At 40.9% G+C, this 22,913-nt stretch overlaps 1 protein-coding gene across 3 annotated transcripts in view; it reads left to right on the forward strand.

Annotated features, from left to right (window-relative positions):
* The window catches only part of UNC5C (unc-5 netrin receptor C), a 257,297-nt gene that overhangs the window by 151,243 nt on the left and 83,141 nt on the right, over positions 1-22,913 (forward strand). For 2 of the 3 annotated variants that reach the window (XM_063422938.1, XM_063422936.1), the window contains exon 2: positions 12,182-12,403. In XM_063422938.1, coding sequence (XP_063279008.1) covers positions 12,182-12,403 — 222 coding nt within the window. Of the gene's footprint in view, positions 1-11,894; positions 12,101-12,181; positions 12,404-22,913 lie in introns of those variants that run through there. The other variant, XM_063422939.1, reaches the window with a different exon arrangement.

Below are 22,913 nucleotides of genomic sequence, written 5' to 3' on the forward strand. Positions count from 1 at the left end.
TGCTGTGCAGTGTTATCTCCTGTGGCATCTGCAGGACAGAGGCAGATATCTCTGTGTTTCTTATCCCTGCTGCTAGAGGCCATCGAGCCAGAAACATTCCAAGCCAACTGTTCCCTGTTTCTGCTGTGTACTTTCAACTGCTAAAACACAACACTGTTGTAATCTGACCAGTGGTGTGAGTTGCAGAGTGCTTCTGATTTTGCCCAAACCAATTCGCAGCACTGTTGAGAAATGCAATATAACTTGGTAGCAAGGCTTTTGTGTTACAGGATCTGAAACCCTACTTCCAGTGGCATTTTCTGTTGACATCATGTTATCAGAAAATAACAGTTCCTGTAGGAATCTTGCATTAAAAATTGATTTAGCAGACAAGGAACTAAACAGATAAGGGAGGGAAGCAAGTCAGTGTATGATCCATAGATTCAGGGGTTAAACTTCAGCTGCTGGTCTCTGAACATTCACTCTGTCTTTCCATAAAACTTCAGTGCTGGATCTGTTCTCAGAACTTTCTCTACTTCAGCTATTATTTCTAGTAGTAACTTTGGTTACTGAATATTCAGAAGACTTCCTTTCCTTCTTTTCCCCCTCATTTTTCTTGTTAATATCCATGGAGTGAGCTTGAAAAGATTTGGCGGCAAAGGGTAGAATGGTGGCTGGGAAGGGTGACCATGCACTTTGCAGGTACTGGAGTTCTACCTGCTGGGATTCAAAAGTCTGATGGCACATGTCAGGGCTTCTCACTGCACATTTGCTCTCTGGTCACTACTTCTGTTTGAGCTGTTCTGGGTGCTCCTGATGTTGGAAAGGGTGATAGTTCACAGACACTTGAGCGAAAGGTTGAGTTGGAGGCAAACCAAAGTCAGACTGCTGTCTCAGGCTTTGCTTTGGATGTTAAGATTTTTATTTTTTTTTTTATTGTTAGAGAGCTTGTGAGTAAGAAATCAGCAGGACTTAAGAATGAGTGTGAATTAAATTAGTCACTGTAGGGCATGATTTCCTGTCTGTAACCAATTTCTGAAAGATCTGTGTGGATGCAGACTGCCTCTGTAACGCATATGAGAGGGACTGTGGTACAGTTTCCCTCCGTGGGCCTTGTCCATCATAGTCTTTAGCTGCAGAAAAGGATAGGGTGGGTCCTATAAACTTGCAGCATTCACCTTCCATCTTCCATCATCCTTCCTCTGGTCTGTCTACTGATGGTGAGGGTAGAGTGGAAAGTGGAAATTTATGTTCACCTGCAAATAAACATGTGCTCAATGAGATACACTGTCCATGTGTCTCCCCAAATAAGCAGGCTCTGAATGCAGGATGATAGTTGATTAAATCATCCTGTATGTTTCCAAAGCAAATAAACCTTTTTTGCTTTCATTTTCTCTCAGAGGAAGGAATGCCTTTGATTATTTTGTGTTAAGATTTAGCTGAACAACTCATTATTAGCTTTATTAGTATATATAGTACACACAATCTGTCAGTATTTTCATGATGAGAACTATAATATTCAAGTGGAACAGAGTTTTTTGCATGCTTACAAAATCTCATGTATTTACAAAACCAATTGCTAGTCTAAATAAATAAATAAATGTCCAAGCCATATTTCTGATCCTAGGAAATAATCTGTGTTTTTTCATCTGACTCTATAACTATCTGGGCATTTAATTCAGTAAGAAGATATCTATATTTTCTATTATTTTTCTACATCTTTTAAGGATTTTTCTCCTTTTCCATATCAGATCCCAAGTTCCCCCCACTTCCTTTCCCCTTCTCCCCAGAAGCTCCTGCTTAGAATTCAGCTAATGGATTTCTAATTCAATTTGGACTTCTGCTGGGATAAATCAGACTCATACAAAATAATTTATGGTTCTTGAAAAATTTGCTGTGGATGAAATTAGGTAACCAGCGCCCGGCAAATAACAATTTCAGTAAGAACTATGAAAAGAGGTAGTGAGTATGTAGATATTCATGAGAATTAATGTTAGTCTCAGAACAGCAGGATTCCCCTAGCCCATGGAGAGAGCCCTTCAGAGCACCCAAAGCCAGGCTGCTCCATTGATGAAAAGGGAGACCAGTAGCAAACTTCACATCAGCTCCAGCACAGACAGACTTTGTTCCCTGGTCCTTTTGTAAACACACATGTGTTTGTGATCCTTTCTGCAACTGATACTGACATGCATTTGGGAGAAGTTTTGAAGGAAGCATCTGAGTACAGAGCTATTTGCTCAGTTTAAAGGTAGTGAACAAAGAGTGCTACCTATTAAGCTCCTACATCCACTTTGTAGATGGGACCCTGAACCTGCCAGACTAGATTTCCCCAAAGTTATGGAAGAATACCTGTCCCCTGGCTCTCAGCTCAATGCCTTAACCAGGTGGCCATGTGACTGAGCTATTATTTTAGGTATAGTTAAGTGTCTTGTGTTTTTCTGAGATAAAGTCACACTGCTATCTAGAGTAACTGTACACCTCAGATATCTCATGAAATTAGGATCCATTAAATCCCACTAGATTTCAGTTTTATTAATCACTGGATGTTTGATCATCACCTTTTGATGAGACAAAAATGCTTTTGTTGAAAATGTTACAAAACTGGGAGCAAGGCTCTGGGAGCAAGCAGTTTCAGTAATTATAAAAGTAAGGGTAAAAATTATCATTCTTGCTAGGAACAAAAGGTTGACGTTTTAACCCTGACATACTTATGCAAGAAGCAAGCTTAATTATTAATATAAACAACATGAAAAACAAAGAAAGTATTTATAAAATGCCACGTTCAGTTAGAGAACCTCACTCAAGGTAGCAGTATGGAGCTCCTTTCGTTGTGCCACAACCATAAACAATGCATTGCACACAGATTTCTCTCTCTTAAACAAACTTGTGCCATGTAATATGAATTACCACTGGCCCTAAAAATCCATTGCCTGCTGTTGATGACTCTGGCCTGAGCTCTCTTTGTTTCCAGTACATAATAGAGCCTTAAGAGTGTGAGAAAAGGTGGGATCAATTTTTCATTTGGTTATCATGTTTGGGACACCATGTTTAGATAGTTGACATAGCAGTTAGATAAAGGACCTGAGCCTGAACTTCTAGTTCTAAAAATGTGTGCAGAGTTAATTATCCTTGGATCTTTCCTGAATTGAATGCTTTGGACTATACCCAGGAAACTTACTGTTTCCAGTATGTATTGAGAATATATTTTATGTGCTGTAAAATGCATTCTACCATCTAACCACAAAGGTTGTCAGGTCTGGTAAAAGGAGACTTTTTTGTGTTATTGTAACAGGCACCTTCTTTCATGTTCATGTAAATATGACAGGCTCTGTCTGTGTGACAAAGAGTGCCTGAAGGGGACTTGAGAATGAATAGCTTTAACAAAAAGTATTTTAGCCTAAGCCTTGTCCATCTTTAATTAGTTATCAGGGTTAAAGAAGGGGTCAAGAGCCTGGAGCTGCTTCAGGACTAATGTGTCAAAGGGAAGTGAAGCCTAACATTGAAGAGGAAATGATGCTCCTCAGAGGTTTTGTAATTTTTGACCTTGTGTCAACCATTATGACCACTAATGGCAGCTGGGGCAGAAATGTTTCAAATTAGACTTTGCTTTTCAGGTGGTTAGGAGAGGATCCCATGCCATCACACAGACCCATCACAATCTAGAATCCAAAATGAAAAATACTTAAGAGGGAGGACACAAAACTTTGTGGGCTGACATTGAAGTTTCTCAGCTATTCATATGTTGCATCTGTATCAGAGAAGACACAACTAGCACTAATAGGCTTGAACTCTACCAGCACAGCCATATCTAGCAGGAGCTGTGTTAACTTTCCAACTGTGAGCCTGTAGCTCACAATTACAGTACGGTGTGAGTGCTTGGCAAAGTAGCACTTGCATGTTAGTCTGTGAATTTGTTATATGACAGAGTAAGGAGATAAAGTTTTGGAGATAGTCTGTGATTATCTGTGTGTGTGTGTGTGTCCAAGCATGAATATTTTATTAGTTTTAAACAAATCATATATTCACGGAATAGTTTAGATCAGAAAGACCTCTAAAATCAGACAGTCCAGCTGTTAGCCCAGCTCTGCCAAATCCACCACTAAGCCATGTCACTGAGTGCCACATCTATACGTCTTTTAAATATCTCCAGGGATGGTTACTCAACCACTTCCCTGAGCAACCTGTTCCAATGCTTGACAACCCTGGAAGTGGAAAGAGGGTGGAAACTTCAACAGGGTAATCACCACAAAATGTCACTGATGTCATCTGCTGTTTGTCAAGCATTTTATTTTCAAGTGCTGTACTTTTGAGAGCCATGGCACAGTAACTGAGCCAACCTTATCCTGTAGCTCTGTACAAGCAAAACAGGTTTCCATCAGAAATAATTAATATTTTACAAAGAGAGATGTGACTGCTGGTACTCAGGGCAAGGCAGCAAAGAAACAGGGGCTTTGCCTCTTCTCTTTACATTTCATGCTCTCAATGCTCATAAGTCAGCCTCACCCCCTGATGATTTGCCTCCAGTCTTTTTATCTATTTACATGGTTAGGCAGACTCATAGAAAGTAGTGCTTGCAGATTACTTCATTAAGTTTCCTATAGAGACAAGTCTCATAAACCTTGTTGCTCAAAGAACAGCCTGGTGCTCTTCATATGCCACAGAAAGTATTGCTTTGCATGAAATCATACCATCTTCCGGCATTTTCCTACACTGAGTCCAATGCTAATGAGTACTGCCACTATCTCTTGCATGTTTAGGCAGCAGCTGGTTGTCTGACAGAGTTTGTCTCAGGGCAATGGTAATGTTCTGGATACAGAACCTAAAATGTCATGTCTACATATATACCTGTAGGTTTTCTCTTGAGTTAGCAGTGGGATGTATAAAAAAATTCCCTCTGTTACAGAGCACTGAGAGCTTTGTTTTCAATTTTACTCTCATCTGGTTGATGTCAAAATTTCAAGAGAAGCAGAAACTTTAATTATTATTATTAATTAAAGAAACCCATCCTCATCTAAATGAGAGTCTCCTTTTCCTTGCTGTGTTGCAAATCACATTTGACTCCACTGGAATTAGCTGTTGATTAACAGCAGTGCAGTTTACCAGGGTAAGCCAGGCAAGATGTACTCTAAGCACTGGCCTCAGAGAAGGAGATGGCACTCCCAGAGCAGGGGAGAAGGAGAACACACTAATTGCTGTTGGCAACGTGGTTGCACAGTGGCTGTGGGTGAGTGATAACCATTTGTTCTTTCATCTTCCTCTGCCCTTGGCTTTATATCTGGGCATGCAGCATTCATACAGAGAAAGAAGTGCACAAGAGGAGAGGGCTCCACTCCACATAGGGCTGCTGGGGGGAGCACCAGCAGCCACTCAGTTGGCTGATTTCTCCGACTGTGAAGCCTCCCTTCTTTTGAGCTGTAGCTCCCACTCTTGACAGTCCCCCAAGTGTAATGGCAGACTGTGCACTGCTGTTAAAAGAGAAATCATGGTGTTTCCTTCTCCCCTTCAGCTAATCACAGCTTTCTGAGAAAGGCTTGTCAGAGTGTGGTGGGTAAAACAAGCATGATTACTGTATTAGGTATGGCTTATTTATTTAGGATGGTCTGTATAGTATAGACTACATATACAGACCATCCTAAATAAATAAGCCATGCCTAATACAACAATCATGCTTGTTAAACACAAACAATAGAAACCTTCTTCCTGGACTCTTTAGCTGAGCCGATAATCCAGTATTTCAGGTGTCTGAGATGTCCATTGTCTGGGTTCTTGAAAGGGCTTCAGGTTGATGCCTGTGGCTGACCATGGATCAAGTATTGATTCCTGTGCTGCTGTGAAAGTTCCTTTTTTTTTTCTAGGGGTACAGAAGGACAGGAAAAGATGTCTTTGGCTTTTCATTGATGTTCCTGTGTTTGAGAGGGAGACTTTTGCCCAGCAGCCTTCTGACGCATGTGTAGCCACTTGATGCATATGTTCTCTGTTAAGTGCAAGCAATTCTTGGGTTTGACCTCCTGTGGATTTCTTCAGCTGAAATGTGCTGGGAGAGTCCTCACTGAGCTGATACAGGTGCAGGAAAAGTTCATTCCTCTTTGTGGTATTTATTTATTCTGTTTCTGGACTGAAGTCACCCAAAAAAGATGAATATCGCATACCCTATCGATTTCTCTGTCACTTTTCCCAGACTGTGTCTGCACTCTGCCTTCCCTGATGAAAAGAGCATTTAATTTTGTGGGTGCTCAGTAAATCTGAGTCAGAAATTCCCTTGACCTTGCTCCCAGGAGGGTCCAGCAAAGTTCAGCAAGGATTTGGCTTGTGGGTTGCCACGAAACCAAGCCTCATCTTTAGGCACATAAAGGCCTGCCAGTGAATTCAGCTACAAGCAGATGCCAGCCTTCAAGGTTGGCCAAATATATTTTGTTATTGCAAAATTGCATTCTTCCTTGGCTGTTTGGGGATACCTTCCCCTTTTGAGGTGCTGAAGAATAAGGAGTGATTGCCCTATGGCATGCTCACCTTGCAGTCAGCAGAAGGAAGGGCTGACAGAGGGTAAAGGGCTGAGAAAGCCACTCTCCTTCTCCCCAGGCCAAGGCAGGAAAATGTGCTTTCTCTTTCAGGGCACAGGCTGCACTTTGCTGTGCTCATTCCCTGCCCCTGTGTGGTCTCCAAAGCTGAGGCACGGTTGAGAGGGCCTTTTGGTATGGAAACTGTTCAAAAATGATTTTTAGAAAAAGTCTTATTTTCTCCCATTTTTTATTCAACTTGTACTAATGTTGGATTTGTAGCTCCCTGGTGTTATGGGCCTCTAAGGTGGAGGCAGGCTCCATGGCTTACAGCATTTTTTGCTTCCCATTTGGTGGCACTGCATGCCCTTCCTAGGAGGATGGAAAACCCTGTGACTAAAGGACTTCCAGCCGAGCAATTTTCTGTTCCTGAAAGAGTGTGCACTGTAATCCAAACTCTTGCCTCCATCCTGATAAGCTGTCTGGCTGAGCTAGCACCTGCTGTTAATTTCACAGTAAACAGTACTTGTTGCTCTAGAAAGCTTTTTAATCATAACATTAAAACCTGAACAGAAATCCCATCCATACAGTGAACCCCAGCTGCCTTTCTTGCAACACTCAGGGAATGATCATGGCGAGTGATGGGCATCCAAATGCAAATAGAATTAACTTCGCAGCCATTCATTTTAAATTGCTCTTGAATCATTCTGAAGTAAATTCCATTTGAGAAGAATTTGCTTCAGGTCTCACATGAAGAGATAATGGTCCAATATATTATCATCTAAGCAATAATAGTTCAAGTCTTGCAGTTCAGATATATACTGAGTTATATGCTGGGCTGATGAGAATTAAAGCTTGGTATATAGTAATAAAACTAGTGATCTAGAGATGAATAGATTGGTGTACGGAGCACAATATTTTCCTGCCACAGATTGGAGCAGGGCTAGTAATCCATAAAAGGGGAAATATACCATTTAATCTCTCTTTTCACGTGGTATGCATGGAGAGCCATAATATGTACAGTTTTACAGGCAAATGCATGAAAAGAATAAAGAGCTTTCCTAATATCAAAAGGTTCCTGACTTAGGCAAAGATTTATTTTGCCTTAAAAGAAAACTGAAATAAAATTAAGTTAAAATTCCTATGTGTGACAGCCCATGCCAATGTGGATTTCAGTGGCATTTCTCCTGTTCTTATAGATTTGCATTTGACTTTGCTTTTGAAAAACATAGTTGTCAGATACTACAGAAGGCAAATAAAAAAGTGTATCTGTATTTGGGCCAGCAACTAAAAATAAAAATTCCAAATGAAGTTCATAGATTAAAGGGGCTTTTAAAAATTTATTTTCTTAATATGAATGAATTGCATGACCGGAACCAGTTTAGCAGTACCATTAATCAGGTCTTTTGTCTTGCTAATATAAATCAGTCAATAACAACAGATGGGCTGTACACTTTATTATGTGAAAATAAAGATGAATGTGACATACTGCAGAAGTAAACTTGCAGCTCAAAGTTACTGAGCACAGAAGGGGATTTGTTACAACAGGAGAGAGCAATGTGTGACTTGTGTTTGTGTTTGATCACGGTTGTGAGGGAAACTTGCTGCACATGACATTGGCATAATGATTGGAAATCAAGTATGTGAATTTTTAGTGTTTGTTTGTATCTATGCCTCCAGATCACTCACTCCCAAATGGTTTAGTTAGCTTTTTTCCTCCAGACAAAAGAAAAAAAAGAGCCTAACTACTTAAGAGAGTTAAATAAGACAGTTATAAAGTTTGTTGCTTTGTTGCACCACTGGGAGATGAGCATTTTAAATGACTGGCAATAACTGTCTGGAAGATGCAGATCTAAGTCTCAGGCAAGATTTATCCCCTCATACAGTAATGGAACACACCATGAGAGGCAACCCCCATCCAAATTGCAGAAACTGGCTCAACAGGCAGCACGGTGATAGCAAAATCATCCCTGAAAAGTCTAAGTCAGGGTTTGATTTTTGTATGGAGAGAGGAATGACCTATGTCTAAGTAGATCTGGTCAAGAGAAACTGATGGAAGTGTTGATTTTGTTGTTGGGAATTGCGTCCTCATGAAAACATCGATTCATTAAATTGCTTAGGTGTTACCAGGTCTTGTTCTCTAGAGACGTGCAAAAAATCCCAGCACAATCAAATGTCCTATATTGATGTTTTCTGTGTCGGATTTTTAGGAATATTTTGCTATATAATTGCATTAAGTTTATAATTTATGCTTGCATGTTGCTGCGAGTGTTACAATGAAAGCATGACAGCATGTTGCTGTAATTCAGAAAATGAAATGTGAGACTGTGAGGCTCCAAGATGTGTGTTAAGGCTGATGGTTCCAAACCCTGTCCCAGATCAGCAGCTGGATTGGCTGACTATCCTAAGCCGTGATGCAGCTGTGCCTCATGTGAGCCATCATGAGGGGATTTAAGGTTTTTCCTCCTCAAAAGGTTCTCATCCTGAGAAGCAAGTGTCAGCATGGCACAGGGGAACCAGGGCTGCACAGCTTCTCTACCTGTAAACCACCCTCCTACCATTTCAGCTGGTGTGCCTGGGTGAGAGGGGAGGGGTGCTTTGCCTCTCTGCAGTACCAGACCCCCATCTCTTTGGGGGATGCAGGAAACACCAAGCAACTTCCCACTGTGGCTGGCACAGGTTGATTAAGCCACCTGTTACCTTTCAGCAGTGAAAAGCAGGAGCAAGGGTCCCTCAGTGCTAATGGAGGTAGACTAGCTTTGCAGTGGGATTGCTTTTTTCTGCCAAACCCAGTCAGGGTGATATTCTATATGTTCCTCTTGAGAAACTGCTCTATAAAAAACCACCATTGTTGCTATTAACAGCAGCAATATGAGGGCAGGGATTGAATGAGCATTCTCAGGTTTAAAAAGCAAAAAAAAAAACTTTCTCTGCTACTATCTTAAATTTTTTCTAAAAGTGACAGTTTTAAATGCCAGTTTCCAGCCTTTGAGCACTATTTGTGTGACAGTTTGTGAATGGTTTCCATCTATATCCCTAACATTTAAGAGTGGTTCAGATGCCTCTCGATAGAAACGAGAAAGAGTGTGGGAAAATAAAGCTGAGCTTTATTATTGCTCAAGAAGCTTTAGGAGGCATCACAGCAAGAAGGCAGTAAGAAAACAGGTTTGTACCTGACTGTGGGATGCCAGGTTGGTGGAGAGAAGTAGCTATCACCAGAATCAAAATGTGAGACTGGATCGTAATGTACTGGGCACTACTTTGAATACATACAAATAATATCGAAACTTCGTAAGCAGTTACCTCCAGGAGGAAAAGCCAAAACCCACACCGGATTTCAAGGCTGATTAAAGAAATAATTTTGAAAACCTTTTTTCTTTTTTGCTGCTTGCTGATCTCTCCTTTTAGACTTTCTAGTTATCTTTGATAAGGTGCAGTTAATTGGTAGGGCATTGTAATTATTGCCTTTGATAATGTGCAGAAATTTAGTGGTGAAAATAAATACATTTGTTCTTCCAGTCATCAGAAATTAGTGAAGCAATACTTGTTTAATTATAAAACATATGTGTGCTTTGTTAGTTTCCATCTGTCTGCTTGCTGATTTGCAATTAAATGACCAGAAGAAAAAGATACGTCCTGTGGCAATTCAGGGGAAATGATTCATCTCTAATGTTTCTGTGGCATGGATGTCTATGCAGCAGCATGTGGGAGAGGGGAGGAGGAGAGGTGCATGGAAGAGGATGAGGAATGCCAAAAATCCTCTTGATTCGGTTCAGATATGTTTCATTGTCATGAAACCAAATGAGGACTCCCATTAACTTACTGTAACTCGTCATTCTTTTTGGAAAAAAATGGGGAGTAACATGGAGCAAGGAAGAAATACCTAACGAGGAGAGGAAATAGGATTGCAGAGGAAGGAGGCTGTGTGGTCAGAGTGAAAAGGAAACTGCAGAAGTAAATGGAAGCATGGGAAAGTGATAAAAAATTAAATTTAATTTGAGTATCTGGAAATGATTAATTGGAGATGGAAATGAAAGTGTTATAGTGTGTCACAGATTTTTCCTTTTCTAGAAGAATGTCAGGCCTTATTTATTGGCTTTTTTTTCTATCTTTGAACCAGTTCACTTCTATTAAATCTCAGGGAGTGATGCAGTAGTGAGTCAGGGCTAATACTCCTTATAAAATGAGACATCAAGAAGGACAGGAGTATTTTTAAATTAATATGAAGGGGGGGGGAAGAAAAAAGGAAAAAAATTGTGAACATTATGTTCTTTTCATAAACAGTTTAGGAGGTTCACACAATGGTTTGCTCTTTAAGGTACTTGCATCACTGATAAAGACATACAACTTACCTTCATGCAGCTGCATGGATGGGTACTATATTACCTTTTTCCCCTCTCTCCTTCATCTGTCCCTGTTCCTTCTTGTCTTTCTGAAAAGCAGTATCTGGAAGGAGAGTCATACCCCTTGTAATTCTGGACACGGCCTGCACAGGGAAGTCTCAGATTCGGGGAGGCAGCTGTCTGACATTTCATCTTCATGTAGACTGGCAGAGAGGAGATAGACAGCCACTATTTGTAGTTGGATGTTCCGTGGCATTGTATTGATCAGCATCAGCATCTGTCAGTAGGTGTAATGATAACTGTGTCAGAGGCAGAAAGGGGAGATTGAATGAGGCCTTCAGAATTGCCAGCTCACCACTGCTGGGTCTGTCAGGAGTTGGTGCCCCCCACCACTTTGCTGCTCAGAGCCTCTTGGATGTTCCTGTGCTCTGATGGCAGGTGGGGAAGGAGATGGGGAGAAGGTGAATTTGGTGCTTTGTGATGTGGAAGACTTCCTCTGCACAAAGGAGCAGAGGGATTGTAAAAGAGGATTTGTGAAGAGGGAAAGAGAAAGGAAAATATGCACATTTGGTGTATTCAGTCTTGCCTCCCACATAATGGATTCTTTTCCTCCTTCTCCAGACTTCTCTCATTGGCTTAATTCTTTACCAGCAGCACCAGAGAGGCACTGAGGCTCCATGTGTCAATAGCATGTGTCCATGTTTGCCCAAAATGTCACCGTTTCACAGCTGCCCTGCCCCATGTCCCCTCCCATGTCCTCTCCCTAGCAAGGACTGCACAGACCAGTGTACTACTGACAGAGTAAATAAAGCATAGTTTGGCACCTTCATTAGCAATCTTAGCAGGAGAGTCAGAGTACGAACAAAGAGGTGCAGACTGGACCTGCATTTAGTCTTTTGCCCTCAGCAGATTTCAAACTGCTTATCTGAAACAAAAGGTACTGTTTCCTGTTTGGACCAGCCTCAGCTGGCAGTAGCTATTGCACGCACCTGATTACGCACTGTGATAAGTCACTATTGAAAATGTGACCTTGAAGCCTCTGAAAGTTTCTATTATTTCTCTTTATGGCTTTGCAGGCGACTCTACCAAGCACTAACACAGAGTTTTATTGCTGGTATTGCCAATGATGGTAACAAAGGCTGATCCCAGACTGTGAATGTGCACATCCCTGTCACATCACAGAGAGGAAAGAATGCTCAGCATGTAAAGTTTCTTCCAGTCTGGAAACGGCAATGCATCTAAACCTCAGTTTAGGAATGTTCCTAATACTTTATTCCAAAAGTATGCACGTTTTTTAATTTTCATGAAGTTTTTGCAAGTGTCTGCCAGCTGAATTTTGGTTCTTTCATTTTTCCTTTACAGATGATGACTTTTTTCATGAACTTCCAGAAACTTTTCCATCTGATCCTCCAGAGCCATTGCCCCACTTCCTCATTGAACCCGAAGAGGCTTACATAGTGAAGAACAAGCCCGTGAATCTGTACTGCAAAGCAAGCCCAGCCACACAGATCTATTTCAAGTGCAACAGCGAGTGGGTTCATCAGAAGGACCATGTGGTGGATGAGAGAGTAGATGAAACCTCTGGTGAGTTTGTGTTATGTTGTGAAGGGATGAGAATGAACACCAATAATATCAAGCCCAGTGTTATAATCTAGCAGCTGTTTCATATGGCAGCTGCTTTTCTTTACTCCTCTTTACTTCAGCTGTGAATTCTATACCTGGTATTACAAACATTACTGTCACAGCACAGGAGTGATGCCTGCATCCAGTTCAGCTAGTGAAACAGGAGTGTAAAGCACCCTGACCAAATCTGAAACCAGAAAACCAGGAGAACCACGCACAAACGAAATGAAATTGCCTTCTTCAGACTCTACTCCCAGTGTCACAAATTCACAGAGGTTGCACTGTGTTGTTGTCACAGACCGAGAAACACATTCTCCCTGAAGTGTCAAGGAGCAATTGGGTTGTTACTAGAATGATGTTTTCTTGGGGAGATATGAGAAAAAAATGAGACATTTAATCAGTTTTCAGCAAGAAAGAAGGAGAAAGCACACCTGGGCACACGTTAGAGCACTATTGATCCAGAGCAGGCACCTGGCTGTTATTCATTGCACTTCTCTGCCTGCAGGGAGGAGAGCCTGTAAGGAGAACTACAGTGTCTTAGCATCCTTCCTCAGTCAACACCAGAAATCCCACTGACATTCATGGAAGTAAAACAGATCCTCATAGCACAAAAGAAAGAAAAAAAAAAAAAAAAGGGAAGCAGGGGTGGTGGTTTTAAAAACTTGAGTAATACAGCAGCGTTTGGGAAGACTGGTAATCTATAGAGTCTGAGACACATGCAAGGAGAGAAGCAGGACTTACGGCTGGTTTTTGATGGTTCTGAGAAATAACTGGATACCAAGCGAGAAGGTACTTTCCATTTGGGAATTACACCACCACTTGATCTAATTACTTAGAAAAATAACTTTACCAGATGTCTTGGAAGTCTCTTGTGAACCAGGTTTTATTTGTTTCAGCTCATTTATTTGCTCAGAGATCAAAAGCATAAGCTTTTCTTGGTACTCTCACTTGAAAAAGAGAAGGTTTGTCTAGGAGGAAAGGCTGTAGAAACAAAGTCTCTGTTAGACTTGGGCCCTGTGTATTCACTTGTAAAAATCGGCTTTTCCACATGTTGACTTCAGGAGAAACATTTTTTTAAAAATCCATATTGCTTAATATATCTTCAGGGGTTTTTGTTCCATGGGAGCCCAAGGGTATGAAGATGAGCAAAGAGAAGGACAGTTATGACTGGTTAATTTTTTAAGTTTTCATGAATATCACCATTTATTGAAAGTTTTTCACTACAGGTGAAATATTCATTCTTTTTTTACAAAAATCTCATAGTGGGAAAACTTGGTGATGCTATAAAGGAAACTCAATTCTACAAGTGTGAAAGGCAAATCTTTAAAAGAGAAGCATCAAAATATTTCAGAGGAAAAACATTTTGCATAATAAACAACAGCAATTATATGCAAATGAGAACCATTATCAATTAAAGATTAATATCATCTACTGGATTTCACTGGGGGAAAGAAGGTGTCAAAAGCTGTGCATGTCAGATTATTAGCACAAGAGCCACAAAATTAGTTGCACTAATAGCTTGTTAAAATGAAACTGTCATCAAAATCCTAATTTGTTAGTCAGCCTGATTGTTGCCAGAATATCGGTTAATGCATGTCACAGCTGCAGTGTTTGTGCACCTTCCTCTAGGCAGATTTGGAATCTAGGGCTCATAGCACATAAGTGGTATAGAAATGGGTAAAGAATTTAATTATGGTTGTGATAAAATAGTATTTTCTTTAAAGCAATGGAAGCGCTGGAAAATATATTCACTGGAGATTAAGCTGCAGAAAAAAATTGCAGGAGACAGTGACTGTGAGAGTTCATTCTGGCACCTGAATAAGGAGATATCTTGGCAGCTTGCACCAGTCAGGCTGGCAAAGCCCTTGGACACTATCAGTTTTGAGATTATTTTGGTTTCTTTTGCTATTTTTGCCTAGCCAGTGCAGTTGTAGCCTAGGGCACAGAAGTAATGACTGAACTGCTCAGAGGATGATGTAAGGATCCCTCTAGGTCCAAACCTACGGTGCTGCTGCTGCTTCCTGACTTGTGGTTAGGGAGGAAAGAGAAACTGCCCACAAACCAGATTAAGTCTAGACTTCCCATGGGTGACCTGGGGCTCAAAGGGATCTCACACAGTGTTTCTGCAGGGGCTGTCCTGTAATCTCAGCAACTGAAAACTGTGTGCTTTCTTCTTTCCTGGTATTTCACTCTTCCTGAGGTCTGTTCTGCCTGTTTATGAAAAGAAGACCGTGCTGAGGAAATATTCTGCTGCTGGATTTGAACCAGGCTTTCAATTCTTTACAGAGACGAGCAAAGCAAGGAGAAACAAGGCAAACAGACAATAAAATATGAGAGGAAAAGAGTAAAGGTCACTTGTGCTTTCCTTTCTAAAGGATGAGTAATCAGGTAGAAAGTGAACTAAAATACAGGTGTGATGCTAGCAGTACATCATCTTGGGATTGTAAATGATCCATGAAAGTGAGAAATAGGTTTTGATTTGCAAAAGATTATGTGTTCATGGACTTTGAGCCTGTGCCCAGGAATGAAATCTATGTAGAGATGATTAACTCTTCTTGTAAGGCAAATTTGTTTCTGTCATTGAGAAGACCAAAGAAAACAGCACAGCAATAGCAATGGCATGCACACAAGATGGAATGAGAGTGCAGCCAATCTCTCATTGAAGAGAGCTGTTAGATTGAAATGTTGAATGCATTAAGAAGGCTAATTTTTAAAAGAGAAAAACAAACAATCACGTATTTTTTCTCTGTACGTTTTTCTTTGTGAAAGAGAGAAGGTACAGAATTAAAGTAATAGTTATATATACTTTGCACTGCGGGGTATTTTTAAACAGTGGGTAAAGCATTGCTGTGAAGAACATGCACAGGGACTCTGTAGGAGTTGTTGCCTTCTGGTTGGAGAGGATGAGAACTGTAATAGTGACAGGGTGTTCTAGTACCACTTTGTTTAATTAAATTAGCCTGAAGAGAGAGCCTTTTGAAATATTTTACACTGATCAAGTCTGAGAAACCTGCGGCTTTACACAGAAGATCATTACATTCTGTTATTAAATCCTCAGACTCACTGGAATTTTTCTTCTTTATGCAAAAAGCTAAGCATTTTCATAAAGAAGTCAAATGGATGCTTTGGAAATGTCTAGTGCACATCTTTGACTCTTTCATTTCCTATGTATGTGAAATACAAGCAGGGCATTGTCTTTTTTATGCCTTTATGTCTCTGGAATATTTTCCCATTAATGTAAAAAAGAATAAGAACACTGGTTTTAAAAAACAAAGATGAGAGTTCTTTTGAGGGAACACATTTGATTTTATGGCTGACTGTCATAAAAGATAACAGCAACAAAAATAAAAGGAGCCCTGCAGAACTGATGCTTTTGGGGGCAAGAAAATTCCATTGTTACAGGGCAGGAAGTTCAATAGCATCAATAATTGTTAGAGCAATTCGTGCACATTTTCCAAATTACTGTACCTCTGAAACTGACAGTGTCAAAAGATATTGTTTTTTTCTTTTTTACAATGAGAATGGCAAAACACTGAACCAGGTTGTTCAGAGAGGTGACGGATGGAAGTTTCCATCCCTGGAAACTTTCATGGGTGGGCTGCATGGGGCTCCGAGGAACCTGATCTGGTTGAAGATGTCCCTGCTTATTGCAGGGCATTTGGACTAGATGACCTTAAAGTTCCCTTCATACTCACCCTATTCTGTGAATCTGTGATTTTATTTTGCGTGTGTGCTTTTACGGAGAACTAATTTCCAAGACCCACACACCATTTCTGCAGGGGTGGGAGAATTGTGAATGTATGGAAAATCACTGTCTTGCACCCCATTCATTTGCCCAGAGGGATTAAATGCTGCTGTATCAAACCTCACATCCCAGTGATGTACAAGAGAAAAGCAGAAAAAAAAATCTGGAGTTTTTTTTTGTCTTTCCAGTTTGGATATGCATCGTAATATTTTCTCCTTGACTACTGAGGTGAAACAGTCCATAAACTCCCTCATGCCCTCTATAATGCCAGGGCCATGTTCTTCTCTCTCCTTCAAGCAAAGAGAAAACATTTGTGATTCTTTAAGTGCTAATTAAATAGACATATTGGGCAATTCACCCAGCATTATTGTTTGTCTACACTGTCCGTTTTCTTTTGTTGGGATGCATAGGGAAAGGAGATCTTGGGGAGTTACTTGGTGACCCCCTCCTTTTGTCTGATTAAGAGAGTGTATCAAACTGCACTTGAAGTGGACAAATATGCACTTCTTTTCAGAGAGAATCCTGACTTCTTTTTTTTCAGTTTCTTTACATAGCCACCACTGAGATTCCAATGCTTACCTCCCACCATTACCTTTCCCAATTAAAGTATTTTTGGGGTGACTTGCAGATTCAACGAAAAGAAACTGAGCTTTTGACGTAGGGTCAACATTGATCTGGCAAATAGGAGTTTGTTACCTTAAGCAATGGGTTTGGCAGCCTGTTGAGGGAGTAGATACCCAGCTAGCTAAGTCTTTAATAGATGACCCTCTCAACGGAAAGATCAAGGATTGACATCTGCCCTTTTGCCTTTAAAACAGCTCTTACAAGATGCTGCAGCCAAGACAGCAGTGGGGAAACCTTCACAGTCACTGTGCTCTTCTGGCACCCTGTAGAGAGGCAGGAAAATCACTTCCAGCACAAAATGCTCTGTTGCTTCATCTTCCTCTCTGTATGCACATCTCATGAAAGCCATTTGTTTTGGTGTTTGTCACACCACATATTAGAAGGCTGCATTGCACTAATGGCAAAAGTCATTGTTTAGGTTGGGACTTCTGACTATACAGCAAAGGTCATCACACAGCCTCTCGTTTTGGGAAGTTGCATTCATTTGTCATAGAATTTTTTATTTTTAAAAAGCCATTATTTCTTAGTATTGCATGTCTTTGAATAACAGTGTTGAAGAATTTAATTTGGCACCCCAAATACAAAATTCTGGTGCCCCCAATCCCCAAGTAAGCAGAGCTCAGGGAGAGATGTGGAGGGATAATGTTTCACTCATTTCTTTTACCCCTAGATCTTCCTTTCCTTACAGCTATATTCTTTCTCTGCACATCTTTTTTACTTAATCTCTTTTTGTATCTTGACATGCTGTAGCATCCTAATTCTCTGTATTATTTTTGAAGAATCCAAAGGATAAGGAAAAAGCTATTTTTCTGAGCAAATGTGGCCAGTGTCCCCATTGACTTTACTAAGCATATAGCAAGTGAATGTGAATGCTGCATTTGGACACTTAGCCTGCAATATTTTGATGCTCTGGGGTAGAATACCTTGGGATTATGTTAGCAAGGGTAGGCACACATCATAAATAAGGATTGCTTTCATTCCGCCATTGTCAGAAGTCATTTTATTTTCCGTTTATCATTTGATCAAATCCATTATAAACATCAAACACCCATATGAAAAATAATTATTTCTCAGCAACACATTGCCAATTTTCAGCTCTGCTCCTTCAGTACTCTGCCCTAATCCAGCTCATTTCAAGGAAATTTGAAAATGTGTCTTGAGTATCTCTTCCCAAATGCTCCTATTAATAGTTTTGAGATGTGGGTCAGAACTGATTCTACCATCTTCTGTATTCTTCCATAATTTGAAGTCTATTCTCTCTCTGGAAGGTTGCTGCAAGTGAAACATGTATGGTCTGAAAGGCTGCAGATGGTGCAGAAGGAAGCACATAACTCTGTTTCTCCAAAGAACTGTAACTCTCTGGGGAGATACAGGTTACTTACATAAAACATATGAAGAAACTCATGGGCTTTTTTCCTACTTGAAATTTAGGTTGCAGACATTTTTTGCTGTCACTTGGGCCATCTTCTTTCTGCCTGTCACTCCCTGTGGCCTGACAGAAAGCTCTCCTGGGGAAGATGAGCCCAGTGCCCATCACTGCTGCCAGAGAAGTTCTCTCTTCTTGCAGGTTGCATCTTCAAAATCAGCTGCTGGAAATGTGGTTTCCCCTCAGCCACATCAAGGGAATACCCAACAATGAAGCTGCTGCAGACAGTGTTTTCAAGCAAAGTTTGCACTTTCATCTTGAGTAATGAATATGTTTGGGTAGAAAACATAGCCATTTTGGAAGCTTCAGAAGAAACATACAGACAGAGAATTACCATTTTCTAGGACATGCATTTAAAATAGTGGGGGTTTTTGCTGAAGTCAGTGGAGAAATTGTTAAGGTCAGGACATACCTGAAGAAGGGAAATAAACTTTTGTTAACAGATTAAGACCACTGGACCAGGTATTTGCTTCTGGAAGCAAATTTTATAGGCAATACTAAGACTCCCGCTAAACCCAGGGAGATTCTCTTTTTGTTTAGAAGCCTGCAAAGGCTTGTGAATTTTTGAGTTAACTGAGTGCAGGATTCATTTACAATATGTGCATTAACAAATCAATAATTTCTTATTTAATCAAACTGTTATATGTGGGGGTTTTGTCCCTCTAAGCCTTTGTGGAAGGCTGCTCCAGCTCTTAGACCAAGACATCTTTCTTGTGTTCATAGCCATTGAGACCTGCCTGTCATTCTCCTACTGCTGTCCTTTCCAGCAGCTTTTTCCCTGTAGGAGTCTGTGCCCAGCCACCTTTGCAGGCAGCAGCAGTGGACATCATGAACTTTCTGCCCTCCTGTTGCTAAGCTGACTCTGGAGGAGGTTCTCCCAGACTTGCTCAGTCCTTCAGGGTACTCAGGCATGCTAACAGGGGGCCCAGAGGGAGTTACTCTTCCTGCAGGTTAATCCCTCTCATGCTCCTCCGTTGAGTAATGATGGGCCCATGGGAAGGGTCATTTGCCCATTCCAGATTTTCTGTATATTCACCATGTATCTATGCAAATCACTCAGTGTCTCTGTGATCTACCTCTGCAAAGTGCCTTGGGACCAAAAGATAAAAGCTTTAGGATATTTATTCATTTCTTATTGCAGTATTAACTTCCTATCTGCAGCTGTTTGCCTAATTGTCTTGGAGGTTTCCTGTGGGCTTCTGGAAAAATAAATCTGAGATAGGAAATAAAGTTATGTGAAATAATTAGAAGAGGAATATGGATGCCTAATACATTCATCTGAAGCATTTGAGGACACCCCCCTCTGAATATTTCCGGCCTTCATCTTTTCTCCTCCAAGTTTTTCCTTCATTAAACCCTTTGTTACACACTCGTAATCCCATTAATTCCCCAAAAGACGTCTTCTGACATCAGTCCACCCACCACAGCTTCAGACTAGCCACAGCTTTGCACAGCAATGCTTCCTATTGCATTCCTATTGCTCCACCCATGTCCCCCAGATCCTTTTGAGCCATTTGTGTGGGATCTGGAGCCCCTGTGGTGAGGGTGGTCTTATGCATGAAAGGCTCATAAATGTGGTCTTGCTTTGGCAGTGAGTCCCAAAGCTCAGTCTCCATCCTGCACCCACGGGCCTAAATGGAAAACAGCTGTTTCTTGAGTACAGTAAATGCAGACAAGAAGAGCATGGTGGAAAAGAGGAGCAGAGCCAAAGTCTTATGTGCTGTCAAACAAAGTGCTGCAGTCAGTAGCACCGTGACAGGAACACTTGAATCCTCTAAGTGAAGCTTTTTCAGTTAATTAAACATGAGAATGACTAGGACTAGTAGAGCTGCAGTTTCTTTACAAAAATACCTGGAAATACTCAGGGAAATGGAAGGTCAAAATTATACCCTACTTTTTCTTCTATGCAAACAAGTTATAGTCTGATGCAGCCAGATGATCTGGCTGTAGTCTAACACTCTTTAGAGATATTGAGGTCTTAATGACTCTGCTAAACATTTAAGTGTTTCCCAGACTCCCTTGGTGTCTATCTAAGTTTGTGTCTCAGTTACCTGAGTGGTATTAGCTCATTAAGGCAGAGAAATCATTGCCTGAAGAATTCCTATTTCTTGAAACTACATTGGAGAAATCCTTTCCTTTGTAATATTTTTTTAATTCCTTTTTTTTTTTTTTAAACAAAAGAAAAGCATTTGTATGGAGCAAAGTTTTGCACATTGATAAGTTTTAGCAAGGCTTTTTTTGCTGTGCAGGTAGGGTGCCAAATCATTGCTAATGTTGAAGGGAAAGAGAGGTGCCTGTCACGCAGCTCTGACCCATACAGGATCTAATTTTGTGCTGCCTTTACAGGTTCACAGCCTGTATTCATTTTGTCATTCCCAAGCATTCCCAATTTGTACAGGAATGAGCAGCATGGTGTGGTAAGTACCAGCAGAGCTGCCATTCACCTGCAAGGTTACGTACAGCTCTTTTTCTCCGCAGGTTTTGTTGGAACACCTTTCACAATTCCTCATAACTTCTCAACCTTGTCATACTTTGATTGTAAGAGTAGAAAGTGAGTCTTTTGTCAGACTCTTCTGTGTCTTCTATTCCCTGAATACAAATCTTTAGGCCCTTGCAGCCTCTTCTATTATTTGCTCCCAGGTTTTGATTTAGAGAAGATCTTGGTTGGTTGATTGCAGTTTTTGGGTTCCCAGTGACTTTTATGCCTATGTTTTTTAATGAGGGCTGCTGCTGTACCTGGTTGGTTGCTGCACCCTCCTCTGAAGAGGAGTAAGGACTGCTAGCCCTGAGAAACAGCAATGCCTAGAAGTAGATTTGATTTGGGGGTTTTGTTTAGTGCTTTTTTTTGCAACTAAGGTGGAAACCAGTACTGGAATTCAGTGGTGGGTACCTAGAAGAAAAGGAATAAAAGGAGACATCTGGACTTACAGGGATATTTTGATGGCATTCATTTGCATAATTTAAAAGATCTTTTTTGTGTGTTGAAGTCACACAGATCTGCAGAGGAACTTGCTTGCTCTGGTGCCTGGGGCTCCCTGATGCCCCCCTCTAGCTGACTATCATGAACTATATGTTCTATCATGAACTGCACAGTACCCAGAAACATGTACACACCAAAGGACTTCTGTGACCACCAGGCTGCCTTTTTGCACGCCTTCCTGCCATGATTCCTTTGTTCACTACAAACTAAGAAAAACCTCCTGGTGTTCAGGAGCTGGTGTTTTGACTGCTGCCCTGGCACAACCCTGAAAACGTGCTGGGTGGGGGAGCAGACAGTAAATTCCCAGAGCTTCATCTCTTTCTGAAGAAAGTCACTTCACTTGACAGCACAGTGGACAAAGCTGCTTTGAAAGCAGCTGCTAGCCTTTTTCTTCTTTTACTTTTAGTGTTCTTTTCTTTTTTTCAAGATACCTGGGTCAGCTGTGAAATGCCATCCCCAGCATGCAGAACAATGGCAAAAAATGATGGGGGTCTTAAACTTCTCCCCCAGCCTGCTGTTCCTGCACATTGCAGACTAAAAAATAGAAAAACAACTGCTGAGGAGGCTCCCGAGTGACCCCTTGTGTCACATTAAGACTGTCCTTGTTCGCACAATAGCTGCACCAGCCACTGAACTGTGTCATCGCATCAAGTTCACAGAAATAAGGCATTTTCTTGTTGTCTCTGCTTTTTAAAACCATGCAGAGTGGATGTGGTACACATGTACATGTGCATCTGCATACCTATTTTGTATCTGTAATGTGTATGAATTGGTAAGTCAGTAAAATAAACAACTTGATGTATATTTTTTACATGTAAATTTACACACAAATGCATTTATTGTTCATTTCTCTGCCCACCCTCCACCATGCAAAGGGAATGTAAACATGCTGTTCAAAATTCAGATGCTCTTGGTTGGCTTCCCAGATGTTTGATGTTGAATAGATTTCTTTTTTGTTGTTTGTTTTTTCATCATTTCCTCCTCTTCTTCTTGTGAAGTGCTAAACAACTATTATTTCTTTTTGCCTGCACATTGAGATTCATCTGTAGGCTCTAAACTGCCTCAAAAGTGCTTCAATTTTGCATGAACACTAAGCTGGGGACTGCGAAGCATTACCCACTGCTGAAGGCCCAGATCATTAAAAAGAGCATGTAAATCCTCTGAACCAGAAATAAAAAGTGCACAGATCTTCTTTGTGAAGTCTCAACTGCTGCTTTAAGTAAAACATGAATCGTTGGCATGTTTTCTTCCTGGCCCTTGAAAAAAACTAAACCAACATCTTTTCTCAGCTGCATGTTGCTCAATTAAAAGGGAAGACTGGGCTATGACCCAAGAGCTGGAGCTGCTAAGAGCTCATACTCCTGCTTTTCTCTGTGGAGAACCTGTCTTCTTTCCACTCCCTGTAAGTAGCACCAGCCAGGCGAGGAATTGTTTGGGGATTGCCACCCAGGGTTTCTTAGTGTCAGGACAGCCCTTGGGTTAAGATGCTTCAAGTCACCTTTGTTTCTGCTCTTAAACTTCATCCTCTGTGAGTTCAGAAATTATGATGCCCATTGTTAAATGTAAATGTATTTATAGGGAGGTTTTCTTTGGAGTCCTGCTATACTGGACCTTATTGCTCTTGTTCCAGGAAAAAGGAAAAAAGAATGTTGCAACTGTAGGCACATATTGTTGTATATGGAAGAGAGCAATGCAT

The sequence above is a fragment of the Prinia subflava genome, chromosome Z, assembly GCF_021018805.1.
Source record: "Prinia subflava isolate CZ2003 ecotype Zambia chromosome Z, Cam_Psub_1.2, whole genome shotgun sequence".
NCBI classification, from domain to species: Eukaryota; Metazoa; Chordata; class Aves; order Passeriformes; family Cisticolidae; genus Prinia; species Prinia subflava.